A 14,310-nucleotide genomic window follows, 5' to 3' on the forward strand; every position below is an offset into this window, starting at 1 on the left:
TTCACGTTTTTAACCATTAATTCCTTATAAAAGTCGCGCTGACACCTCGTAAATATTATATTGCAAGTAATTTTTCCTACATTTTTCTATCAATTTCGTAGTTCTGAATTATTAACTCGGTTTGACTTTTCAAACAGATATACATATAGCTAAACACACTTTATTTTGTATACTAAATAACATTCGGAGAATCGAATACATGCAAAGGAGTAATACTACCGACAACAAACGATGTTTCTCCAATCGGATATATTTGAAACATCTTCTGGTATATTCTAACGTTGTAACATCCAATTTTTTATACACGGAATAACAGAAAGAAAAATCGATTTATATATTAAAAAAGATACGATGGTTCGGTTAAACAGCATATTCAAGTAGGTACTGCAGGCGTATCGTTATACTTACAAAACCAGTGAATCCACAGAAAAGTAAAGCGTGTGTCATCCACCTCTCTCTCTCTCTTAATATTTTTTTATTTTCAACGAAACGGTAGCACTTTCCGCGAGTATATAATGCACTCCTCGCGTGATAATAATTGTTCCAAATGAAACGTTCTCGCTCGGATCAAATTGAAGTGAAAATAGTAAAAAACGAGTGTATAAAAAAAATACGAATATTTCCAGCGAGATAAAAGGAAATTAAATGAAAACAGTAGGTAGAAAATAAGATTAACGAGTTATACGCAAATGATAGAAGTGGAATAAAAAAAGCGTCGTGTCGTTTGATCATTGGTAAAATCGTTTGTTTTGATAAAAGTAAATTGAGCAAATGTCGTCGCGTGGAATCGATTTGCCGAACCAGGCCTCATGAGTGCCTAGCAGACCGGAGAATTTCAAGAGCAAAAGCTCGCTACTGGCTGGCATGGAAACGTCACTCAGCTATCGACTCCACGATGGAAACTTTACCTAGGTTCTGGACAACGGATCGACAGATTGCAAATAACTTGATCCTCGTGTCCGTCGCTGTTGCCGGTGTTGCGAGACACGAGGATCGCGTCATCGAGATAGTCTCGGCAACGATAGAAACATAAATGAAGAAAGAAACGAAATAGATCGAAGAAGCCTGACTAGTCTAGCTGTGGCTGCGACAGATTTTCTCCAATAATTTGTCGAACAAAATGATCGTAAAGAAGATCGAAGCTGACGAAGAATTTCGTGACGCGAAGCAAAGTCGAACGAGCCGATTTCTTGGAGGAAAGCGATGTTCCTGACATTTTGCGGATTGGCGCGTGTAAAATGAATAATTAGTTTAAATTTTCCTTCAGATTTAATTTGGCAATTATGTAAACCTTGTATGTTTTTGTTTTGCGTTGTTTATTATCCTCGCGATGGTTCGCGATACACTAAGAACGTTCGAGTTTTGTTCAGCTTTGAGCACTGACAGTAAATAAAATTCTTTCGGAATCAGAGAAATTCCATTGAAGTTTTTTCAAGAATTCTGTCGAAATAATCGTGGAAGTTTTGCAATAGAAATTCTATTCAGTTGGATCACGTTTACGTAGACTTTTGAGTTAATCAAGACTTGTAAATAATTCTGTATTAATAAATGTCAAAGATAGTATATCGATAGATAGCACTGTGTAAGATGTCCTGTTTAAGTTGCATGTCTGAAATATTCTCGTTTCTGGAGATTTCAAGAACAAATAGTTCGATCAAAAGAGAAACAGATTACATACGACGAAATCGACATTGAATTTCTCTAAAATCATTTTTATTGAAAATCCTTAGCTCTTCGATCTTTTATATGTTTTTCAATTCTACTTTTACAACCGATGAAACGCGAGTTTCATACAAATACACACGATGTCATCTGGATTACCTCGAAGAAAAATCCTGTATTTAATTAGAAAGCAAAATTACCGAAGCTTAGAGATTTTCATGCTCAAACTATACGCGCTAACAGTTACTTCTATCGTTGCGATTGAAAGTATTAATTAGTAGTTACATTCGCGGTATTTAATGATACCGTAGACTAAATTTTAACAAGTAAAAGGGGAATAATTACTTTCGTTTTATCCGAATCGAATAAAACGTTTCTTTCGAGATATTTATCTGCAGTTTACGAATGCAGGAACAACTAACAATATCGCTCTGACCATTTACTCGTAACAGTGTTATCTATTGCTCTATCAGAAATTTGTAAAATTTGGATCGCTTACTTATTTCGAAATTTGTAATATAACTGGCAATACCAGAATTATTTACAATATTTTCCGCTTATATAAAAGTCAAATTCTTATTTTCTATGAAATATCGATTATCAACTAACAATCTTAACAATTCTCATCTACTGAGTAAAACTTAAACAGCGCAAAACATACTACAAAAGAAGACAGTATCAAGTATACGCATCTATTCGCAGAAGTATCATAAACATGCTCTTATATTCCCTATAATTACTTATTATCCGCAAAAAGAAGAAGAAAAAAAAACCAAACCAATGCAAACCTCTAGTTTCAAACGAAAATCTTTCGTTTATTCGATCTACGTGTATTCAAATACCAATCGCAAAATGTATATAAAATGAGAGGCTCACCTTCCTCCGTGAAACAGCAACTTATTCGTATTCATGCACGCAACTATAATTACGCAAAAGGATTGCAAACATGCGTTCCGAATCTTCTTGATTTTTACAAGAAAGCAGCGACGAACCAAGACTCTGCGGCTCGAATACGAGTCGAAATCAGAAAGAAAGAAAAAAAGAAACGTTCGAAAGCAGATAGCAGGGGTGTATAGTGGTAGAAAATCCGGGAACAGGTTTTCCGGGGTGAATCTGGAGGATTTTTTGTCGTAAGGATCGTCGAGAATGATCGGTGCGGAGTCGATAGTAGAGTGACGTGAACATGTGTTCCATGCGAAATCGCAATTTCCAGCTCAGACATAATCACGTGGTCCCTGCTTTGACTCGTCGATGTATCTGTGTGTGAGACATGTATAAGTATATTCTGGGTCATTGTGTTCTCGGTCATCCTGTTTCCCTACGTCCGCTATCTCTGTGTTGGTTTTTCTTTTATCCATCTCCACGAGGGCAGGTTGTGGGGGGTGAGGGGGCAAGTAGTACATATATGTATTGTATATTCCCGAAGGGGGTTGGGCAGGGGGTGGGTCACGATATCTTCTTCCTTCATTTGCTCCCTTTCTTGTCTTTTTTTCTCTCGCGCTTTCCTCATTTCTTTTTTCTCTTTCCTTGTTTGTCTATTAAGTTCGCTTCTCGCACATGGTCGTACTTGTATATATCGTATACGTATGTACGTATATAATATCTATATGTATATATATATAATATAGTGGAAGCTCACTCGATATGTTTCGTAGTTATAAGCCCGTGAAAGCAAGAAACACCGGCAAGCGACATCAGCCCATCGTAGCGCCCCTCATCTATTTGAGGGGTTAATTACGACACCAGAGTACGTATATAATGTTCAACACATTTAGAGCCAATTTATGTGCCGAGATTGCGTTCGTCGACTTGTTATGCGTGTACCCTTTGTGCGTTAGCGTACAATCGGCTCATAGAGTACCCGCGGTATGCGCGTTCATGGTATCTCTATCACACAGAGTCTATCGCTCTAATAATGATTTCACAAAATTTTACATAACTTTGTATAATCGAGCGTACCATGTACTTTCTCAAGCTTCTCTTTTCCTCGCTATACTTTGTTATTCCTTTCTGGTTTCTACGCAATATAAGTAGAAATGTCTTTAAATCGTATCAAGGGTTACATAAAACACGATTTCGTACTGTCAGTTAGATACGATTTAATTTTAGGCTTAAACTCCTAAACAAAGTTGAGCAACATCGAAGTGACGAATGGTGTGGCAATTTCTTTTCTGTTTTAATTGTAGCAGTATCGTAGAAGCATAGGAAACGAAATCGTATTTCGAGGAAACCCTCGAATCTATAATTTCCGCTAAACATCGTTAAAACGTAAAAAATTTTCTGTAATTAATCGAAATAATGGTATTCGATGCACGTTTCTACACGCATAACAAATCGTCCGAAACGTTAAGATGTCGCTAGACATCGCTTTTAAGCAGACCTTTCACGCTTAAACGAGTGCACATTACCGAAATTTGTATTCCAGCCAATCGTGAAGCCTTCGAAAAGTGGGTGGAACGAAGCCATAAAATATCTTTCACTCTGCTTTCGTCTCTTTTCTTCCGATTTAACAACTTCTTTTACCGATGTTATCATCGATAGTCCTCTCTCGCATTTAAAAACTATGAGAAGTGAAACTACAGTTTGTCAATAATTCGAAGTGAAACAGCTACCGATAATCTTATCTTCCAACATTAAAGATTTTGTTTGTTGTACGATTTTTCCTCCGACGTCCTTAAATAACGTAAGAAACCTATTCTTAGCCCGCCCCTGAAGATTTTCACAGAAAAGCAATTTCAGAGATGTTCGTCTCTAATTAGATATTTCATTGGATCGGTAATTTTGTCAGACATCTATGCGAATCTTTTTATAGCTCGTATTTGCGTGATAGTTTTAGCTTCGTCATCTGGCAAATATTTATTGGAATCTTGTATCTCGAAACGAAGTGGTCGAAATCAGACGTGTATTTGATACACGTCCAATCATCGATAAATAAATTTATCAAATGAATCTGCGCGAATTACATATACGAAAGGACAAACGTTTGAACGTGAATTTAAATGCCGAATATGAATATTGAATTTTGTTTAACACTATTGACTTTGCGTTATTCTCACGATAATGTATTATAAATTGAATTAAATGCAGCCAGCAATAAATAATATTTGCAATAACGAAGTATTTATCAGCTATTTCTGAATCAAAGTCATTCATTAACGCCATATCGTTACATTGACCGTCTTTTTAATATGCTATCAAAGTTTTGTAATAATTAATAAATATCGAATAATAATTATTCAGAGTAATACGAAGCACGATTGTGTTATATACGATACTATTATATACAATAATGCATTATATACGATAAATGCACGTGTTTACGCGAGATATTAGTAGCTAAAGTCTGCGCTAATCGGACACGTGAAATACGTCAGTACTGCAAGTTTTCGAATGCAAATCTCGATACTTCGTTTGTAATATTCTCATCGTACATAATATCTATCGAGAAAGAAAGTATTTATAATTTTCGATAGCAGTCGATAATAATTCGCAAATGTAGGAAAATCGAAACGCGTTAATTTTAACAGGAACAAAATGTCGAATAGCACCGAGTAAGTATAGAAATATAGGCTCGTATACGCCTTTATATAGCTATCAGGTAGATAGATTTTTTTTTTATTAAGGGAACATTAAGCGTTGCAAACGACAAAACTCCAATTCAAACCTGATCCACGTGCAACGAAAACCTATGAATTTCATGTGACGCCGAACGAAATAACTCAAACATTTTTCGGTGGACGCACGTCGAAATACCGATCCAAACAATAAATCGCTCATCCTTTATGCTCTGTACCGCTCGCTTCCGGTTCCCGTGTGTCATCATCACTGCGAGTCCGTTCTTTCGTCGCTTCCAATGATTACCGAACTTTATGGCATGCTAGTCATTTCGTGGTATTGTTTCGAGATGAAACGTCACGATTTGTCGTCCGTTCGGTGTTTTTGACCGAACGATGAGTTCGATCGACGTAAGTCGAAACGATTTTAAATAAAATGAAAGGAATCAATTATTCGAAGCACCTAATCTCCTCTATGCCGTTGAAATACTTCCAATGGGCCGAAAATATTTCGATTAATTTAAAAAGCTTGAAAAAGGAAGTAAGATACGTTGAGAAAATCTTGTTGACGAAATTCATTTTTACGAACTTCATCGTGGCAATTTCACTGCTTCTATATTCCCGACACGATACGGATAACGCTGTAACGCATAAAGAACCAACCGTGTGATTCTTCAATGTATACTGCGAAACGCGAAGCCTGACAGCCGCTGCAAATTGTCCAGGTCAAACGCTAAGTGAAATGAATTTATCATTTCATGTCTGAACAGTAGGACGTCACGGGACACGACAGTCCTTGCGCGAATTTGCGCACGTTATAAACGACTCGAGAGCGTATTTTGATGAAATGTGCGGGCCGATAGTTTCGTTGAAATTACAACGAAATTTGTAGAAGAACGTTACGTATAAATGGAAAAATTACGTAAAATGAAATGAAAATAAATTGTAGAGCCACTGCGAATGCGATTTAGCCAGCTGAAAATATTATTGTAACGAGAATTATTTATTCCAAAGTTATCATTTAGACAATGAAATTTTTCACTTTCGATCGAGCGTTTCTAAAAGTTATAATATAAAATTACAAACGCTAACGAGTTAGGACGCTTTATTTATAATTTACTCGCGTTTGATACATGACTTTTGTTTGCATATTTCGTGAAACACTTTGCATTTTATCTCTCGGATCGACAAACACCTATATAGAAACCTATAGGGGAGAAGTGTCTCTTTGTAAGACGCGCACCAAATCGAGAGTAAAATAAAGCGAAGTTAACGGAGTACCCTTCGAATCACGAAACGAAAATACCGTAATTAACGATGGAATGCTGTCGCACGATACAACATGCAGACGTCGTTCCATTAACGGCGATTATCTCAACTTCTCCGAAATTCGGATACAGTCGGGCAAAGCGCGTTTAACGAGGTTTAATGTCGCTCGGGTAGAATCTGCTACGCTCGAGCCTCGTATGGCATGAATCTACTCGTTGAAGAAAATTCCTGCGCCATCGATAACGCCATCGATAACGCCATCTACGGATAAATTATGCTACGATGATATATCAAACGCGTTGTCAATAATAATTTAACTTGGACGAATCTGCGATCTTGCTACTGCGAATCTGAGGTTTTCGAACTGTACTGCGTTACCACGTGGAAATTCATACGCGTCGTTGATCGTCGCACGAAAAATAAAAGTGGTAGAAAACAGACAAGATAAATAGGCTCGCAATTCGCTTAGAAAATTGGAAAGATCTCGTACGATGTGTCGGAACGAAAGGACAAAGCGAAAGTTTTGGTAATATTTGAGGAGCATACCCTGGAGAATTGAAACGTTTCCAAAGAGCGGGTAAGAGATTAATTTTATCAGTAACATCGTTACACGTCCAATGAGACTGAGCGATCAATTAATTATCTGGCTCGGCACGATAATCAAACGAGCGTCTTACAGCTCCAATTATGGCAGCCAATTAACGATCAAGCGGTAACGCGTCAATAACAGCCACCGATCGTTTCGTTAATGACGATTACCTCAAGTTAGCTGCAATTTCGTAATAATTGAATGCGACGAGTTCCAATTCGGTGTCGCGATGGTTCGCGCTGTTGGCGCGCTTCCGCGCGGTAACCAGCCCTGAAAGTGGAATACAATTAACGGAACCGCGACTGCGAGTACGTGCTCGGGGAATCCGCTCGCCATCTCTCTCTCTTACCCAACCTGTGTTCGACCGAGCATGACGACAAATTTCGGCATTAAATAATACTCGCGGCTATTTCACGCGGTCCGCATAACGAATTTAATTATTCTACCAACCGGGAGCGATCGTTCTATCCGTCCTACCAACAGGAAAATATTACAACAAAATGACGGCTGTGCAAACTCACATTCGTCGGCTTTTCGATTAGTCGCACGTTCAGCCGTTGATCTTTTCTCGCGACGCAGCTTCGTATACATACGTCGTTTAACAAATTTGGAGCCCAACTTCGAAACCAAGTATCATCGGTTTCGGGATTACAGGAAGTTTTGCGAATTACGTAGCACCGTCGCGAATATGCCCGAATTTGAATTTTAGATTTATATACCTGCATGCTAATTGCTACCAAAACTTGTCGCGTTTAAAGCTTTATTCGCTGTTTCTTTCGTCTAAAAACCTTGGCCGTGTGATCGATAATCGGCGTATTATTGCTGATTTATCGGACTCTGATTAAGCGGCTTTCTGCCGTATATCAGCGAGAAGCAATCGGGATTCGAACCTTCAATCGGTCATAGTTTGAGTATGTTTCGTTTGATCGAACGAATGCTATTAGTCTGAAACTATCGATGCATTCTCATCGACGCGATATAAAGTTGCTTATTAAACTTCTTAAACGATCGTAGTGTTTTGGAATATTCTTTGAATGCTTTTTCCCTCCGAACGTTGTCGTATCGACGTTCTTCCGCATTTTTCAACGTAGAAAGAAAGGAAAATGAATAAGAACAGCGAGAGAGGACATCGCGTATCCCTAACCACGCTGATGCTATCACGAGCGCTTTTCTTTCACCACCCCTTCTCTTCCCACACTTCTCGATATTTCACATATGTTGGTACATGTGCGTGTTACATGTATCATATATACGTAAAGAATATAATATACATAATATCGTATCATATATATGTAATATACCTATATTATATATAAAGATCCGAGCTGAAGCTACGAAGCGTGAGAATGAACGGCTATCTATGGAGCGTTGCTATTGTGTTGCACTGAGTTCTTGTGTCGGACAAAGAAGCCTCGGGAGGCAGCTCATGGGCGTATAGCATCAAGAGGACCTTTTTCTTTCTTGGGATGTTGGCAGGGAGAGAGGGGCTTGGATATCGTGGCAATCGGGATTCGTCAGTGCCGCCACCGGACTCCAAACGCGTTTCCATTAACGACGCATCGCCGCCATGGAGAGAATCGTCGAGCTATTCTACCGACGCGTCAGACTCGCGCAATAAACGAGACGTTCTTCGAGAGAACGTCGTTATATTGCCATTGTCGTCGACTCGTGACACCGTACTTGCCGAGTATATGAATTACTATGTCCGAGGAAACGGCGAAAGATGCGACGTTGATGCTGACAATGCTCGTTATTCTCTGTTTCTTTGCCCGACGTACGAATGGCAACGTCAAGGGAATACGTCGAACCTTTTTCCGTCCGTAGACTCGCTACACGCCTAAAGTAACATTCATCGATAAAATACGCGACGCTGCTTTAACAGCAATTGGAAAATCGTTATTAAATTGGTATCTTCATCGCGTAGTTTGTTTTGGCGTTACTATCGATTATTAACAGAATTCGTTCGATCCAAATCGCGATAATTGATCGAGGAATCGGTGTAACGATCTGGTAAACTTTGTTCCTCCTGAATGGAGATAGATCAACGTCGATGTAAAGTATAGTAACGCGAGAGCGAACGTCGTACGTCGACCTACCGGTGTCAAATTTTATTCAAATTTTATTTTTATTTTATTTTATTCGGTAATGGGACATTTAGCTCGTTTAATATATTCTACTACGTGTTTCGTATATCATTACCTGCCACGCGAGTACGAACTCTGTCGTACACAAACCAATTTCGATAACTTAACAAAAACCTACTTTCGTATTATTGCACGAGATGATCGTTTTGTCGTACGGGAAATCGATTCTGTTTGATTTAGATAGAGAACGAAAAGCGTAAACCAGAGAACCTAAACGTAATTTCTCTCCACGACGACGTTTCATACGTCTGAACGCTCGCTTTTGAAGTTGGTAGGCGACAATTTCGAAGCCACGTTTGTACCGTCCAAGGAAATGGCGCGTTCGATGCGCCACTCGAAGAATTCGGGACCAGTAAAAAGACTTTCTTGGTGCTTTGTGTGTACTCTGAGCGTGTTTAGTGTTTAGTGGAGACAGTAGTGTACCTGGTTGCCGTCGTAGGTCCAGGATCCGAACTTCATGTCACAGTGTTGGTCGTCAAAGGGGAACCAAGTGATGTCTATCTTGCAAGTGCTCTTGAAGATGCCCGGAGGAACGTACAGGCAACTGCCGTTATGCGTGACCACCACGTTTGTTTGGTACGTCCCGTCGAAACCCTCATCCGCACTAACGTGTTCATATGATATCATTAATTAATCATCGTCAACCTCGATCGCGTTGTTTTCTTCTATTTTTCTTCCTTTCCCTAGCCGCGATCTTTTTATTACGTTTATTCGACCGGTAGTTTCCACAGTTTTTAATTTTCCTCTTTTTCGACGGTGTCTGTTTTGTTCCAGCAAGAACAAGGTGATCGATGTATACTTGAACGGAGCAAGCGAAAGTTTCTACTTCGTTCCTTGTTTTATTGAGAGAAAACGTAGTTATTGAAATAACATTATATTTTTATTTTCATAGGTAGACAATTTTCTGAAAATTATCTCTTATTTTTTGGAAAAAACGAACGTAAGTAAGAGAAAACTAACGACGTTTAAAACGTTAATCGCTTTGAGATATCTTTTATTCGAAAAAAGAGAAAAGTGGAAAGAAAATATATGCTCCGAGTCCTATACTTTCAAGCTAATTCCCCAAGAAGAATTGGGAGGGACGTTTAAAACAACGACAAATGGTAAAAAGAGACCTTCGCGAACGAGAAATATTCTTCATCCCCTGTATATTTATCCATAAAAGCAGCTTGTTAAGTTGCCAGAGTGAAATCTGCTTGTGAACTACTAACGAGTAAGCTCGAGTGATTTTCCAGTGAAATTGAAACCCACCATAGATAAAGAGTGATTCTGACTTTACATCTTTATCACATATTGTACGTATATGTATCATGTATTATATGAAATGTTTGAATATTTATAAGAACCTTTCGTAGATATATTGTATTTGTTGTACAAGATATCTTAAAATTTCATTAACGCTGTAACGAGGTCCGATTGTCATGATTATATCGACAAAGTTTAAAATAAATGTGAACTCGTATATGGAAGCTACAAGTATTATTTAATGCATGCGTATATTTCACAAAGATCATAAAAGTATTTAAACGCTCGATCATCTGGTATCTTCGGTCCTGATAGTATGTTTAAAACGACTGTTCGTGATGTATATCGATTTTCTACTAAATATACGTTTGCGGTAAATGTCTTGTAACTTTTATGTATATACATTTTCAAAATGGTTTCAAATTTTACCAATTTAATCGTCATAAGCGTTTCTCGTTGCAGTGCCAATGAAATTATACAATTATATTACATATTGATGTTATATATCACGTATAATATCGACGTAAAACCGTTCTATGGTTAATGTTTAAATATTTTCAATTAGCTACTGCACGCGTCGAGTAAGAATTCACTTTTCCGCTCTGGGAAAGCAAAGTAGCAGAATCGAATCAGTTTAACAATTTAACACTGCGCATCTTCTATTCTGCGGGAGATTTGTCTGCTAAAGCAGCTTATCGTGTGCTTCCCGAGAATGTCTCAGATAAGACGCGAAGAAGAAGCTGGGGGCGTGATATGCATTCGTGAGAGCTTGAGGACATCAAAATACCCCGGCGCTTTTATTTCTCGTAAAATGTGCACCTCGCGAGAGTAATTCCGGCGTTATAGCACGCCTCCTTTCCAGCAGAACGAAGAAGGTGAGAAATATTCGAACGATGTTGTCGCTACGACAGGATTGGAAACGACTTTCGTCGGAATATACGAGACACAACGGGTGACCTTTTTATCGAAAGATCTATCGCATGCACGTTTAATTCGTGTCGAATACGTTTGAAGAGAAAAGATACTTTAAGATTAAAATTCTATGATGAAGAAGAACGATCATGTCACGACACTTTGATTGTTTACTCTTATTCTTTAAGCTGTGTTAGAATTTAAAGTTAAGATTAATAATCTGTGGAAGCCACAATGTTTATGTTGAAATAATGTTCAGTGATATTTATTAAACAGAACCAAATGTATACAAGCGAGTGATATAATTAACAAAGTATGGAAGAATCGTTGATCGTTGGCCAATTACTCTTAGACTATAAATATTTTGAACCCCACTCTCTATACTATAATGAGTATGACCTGTGTAAGTGTCCTCTTCAAATGCCTGTGTGGGTGTCTGTGTCAGAGTATTTGTGCCTATGCGTGAAGTATCGTTGTATTCCAACAAGCTGTATATGTTTACTCGAAGAGAAAATATTTCTGAAGATTTGAATCATCCATAATAAGTATAGGTATTATGCTGATGTAAGATTGTTATAAAATAACAATAACGAACAAAATAATATCCTTATATCCAAAATATAACATCCTTATCCAAAATATAATCCTTCGTTTCGATAGAGATTGGAAACGTGATTTTATCGAGCAATGGTGAAATTTAAATAGTACAAGATGCATCGGTAATTAATTAATATAGACAGTATATGCTACTACATCGGTAGCTACATAATCAAACATTCCACTTCCACAAACGAATCAACATTTCGCTGACTTTTCGCTGTACCAATGCATGTAAACGGATAAACGCCTGTCAGAGACTGATCAATTAACTACTAATAACTTAACTCAAGTTATTATCGATTCGATGTGATCATTATTTACTCACGATACAATGAAATCATTACCAGTGCTAATGATTAAAAGCAGAGTAGCCGTAATTTCAAACTATGTAATGTTGTTATTGGCTTCAAATTAACTGCATACGTCTGATAATTTTGACACGCTATAGCTGACGAACTTGTCTCACTAATCAGTCACATTCTGCGCAACTTACAACGTTGATATTATTATCATGAGACGCTTCTTTAAAAATATGGAATAAATTGAAATATTTATGACATTAAAAAACGAATATTATTGTTTTTATGCAATTGTTGCCTATATGCCTGTTACTTAATTTTACTTCTAAAGTTAGAAATTATAACCTCGAATAGGTTTCAAACGTATTAAGATTCATGGAAAATCTATCTAATCGAATATTACGAATATAAGGTACGTCAAAATCCTAGCCGAGAGAAGAAGGGTCGGAAATAAAGTACAGGGGATAGTGAAGAGACGGTTCAATTAATTGCTCACAAGGAACGAAGCGTACTGATCCATTCATTTTTTACCACCTTCAGCTTGATCTTGCCATACGTCTCTGTCTCCGATTGAAACGAAGATTTAACGAACTTGAAGCTAAGATTATATCGCGCGATACTTTATTAAAAGTACAGTTTAATTTCTCAGTGTTTTAAAAGTCGTCGAACGACGCGTTACGCGTTTATTAAATGCAACAATAGATTCGCGAAATACCGAAATTATGACTATCGGTGCTTATTGTGCCGATTTAGTGTGTCGATTATTATCCGTTTCGTCTCTTTGTTGTCGGATAGCACGTCGCTCTGCGAACAGCTGCACGCGGTTTCCGTTACGGCCGCTTAATAAATGTCCACGATATATTACAGACCGAGATTTATTAGCAAATCCATACGGTTCCAACTACCGTTCCTTCCTTTTTCCCTGGCTAATTCGTCAGTTACAAATAGAGGCTTCTCCCGCAATTTGCAGCCATTGAGAATTGGAAATAACGTGTCTGAATAGTCGAATGGCTTGATTTACAGGACTAAAATTCCGCGGGACGAGCAAGTAAACATCTTGATACAAGAAACTTATACATAGAAATTCATATACTGGAGATTGATATTTCGCAACACAGAATATAGAAGTCATCCGATCGTTTAACGAGATTGAAAGTATCATAGTTTAAAATCTTGTTGCGGCAGCTGCTTTGTCCTATTTATACTTGCGCTATCGAATAAGAGGACAGTTTATTTAACTAACGAACATTAAATAACGCGATAGCATTTATAAGCAACGACATACTTCCTACTCGTCGTATTTGCAATTTCCAATTTTCACGAATATAGACATACGATCAGCATGATCATTAAAATATCAAAGCCTTTCAGATACGTGTAACAAAGCAATCGGGCAAGGATCCAGAAAACGCTTTCAAATTGCTTTGGAAACCTTACAAAACGTTGCCAACAATACATCACAGGTACAGTGATATTTTAAATGGATATCACTAATGATAGGTACAATCGATATAAATTGGTTTATTCGCTCGCATTTATCTGATGCATTTGAAACTAAGAACTTAAGGACTTTCAAACGTGTTTTATCCGATAGATTTTTGATCGATAGACCTCAAAGATCTTTACCGTGTCTTTAAAATTTATATTAATAATTCACGCTGTTCGCGTAAAAGCGATAAAACACGAAGACAGATAAATCTCAAAGAGGAAATACAGTTGTGATATTCTTGCAAAGACAAAAGAAAATGAAACCAACCGTAATTACATCCAAAATTGCACGATAAATCTTCGTCGAACTCGAACAAAATTATGGCCATTTACTCAGCAATTAAACCAGAAAGTGTATGGCATGGCACTGTTTCGTACACAGGTCGCTTCATTGTTCTCGCAAAGAACAGCACCAAAAATACAACGACGCAGAACCGGAATAAGCGTCACCATGTCGCGATAATTTCAAAGCGAAACGATAATTCCCGAATTAGTAATAAAAAGCCTTAATTTCAGCCTTGGGACGTCACTGTTCCACAGATGTGGAA

At 37.8% G+C, this 14,310-nt stretch overlaps 1 protein-coding gene across 4 annotated transcripts in view; it reads right to left on the minus strand.

Moving 5' to 3' along the window:
- The window catches only part of LOC132908416 (neuronal acetylcholine receptor subunit alpha-7), a 285,011-nt gene that overhangs the window by 116,858 nt on the left and 153,843 nt on the right, over positions 1–14,310 (minus strand). For all 4 annotated transcript variants that reach the window (XM_060962442.1, XM_060962441.1, XM_060962443.1 and 1 more), the window contains exon 6: positions 9,642–9,822. In XM_060962442.1, the coding sequence (XP_060818425.1) occupies positions 9,642–9,822 (181 nt within the window). The remainder of the gene's footprint in view (positions 1–9,641; positions 9,823–14,310) is intronic.

The sequence above is a fragment of the Bombus pascuorum genome, chromosome 6, assembly GCF_905332965.1.
Source record: "Bombus pascuorum chromosome 6, iyBomPasc1.1, whole genome shotgun sequence".
Taxonomy (NCBI): Eukaryota; Metazoa; Arthropoda; class Insecta; order Hymenoptera; family Apidae; genus Bombus; species Bombus pascuorum.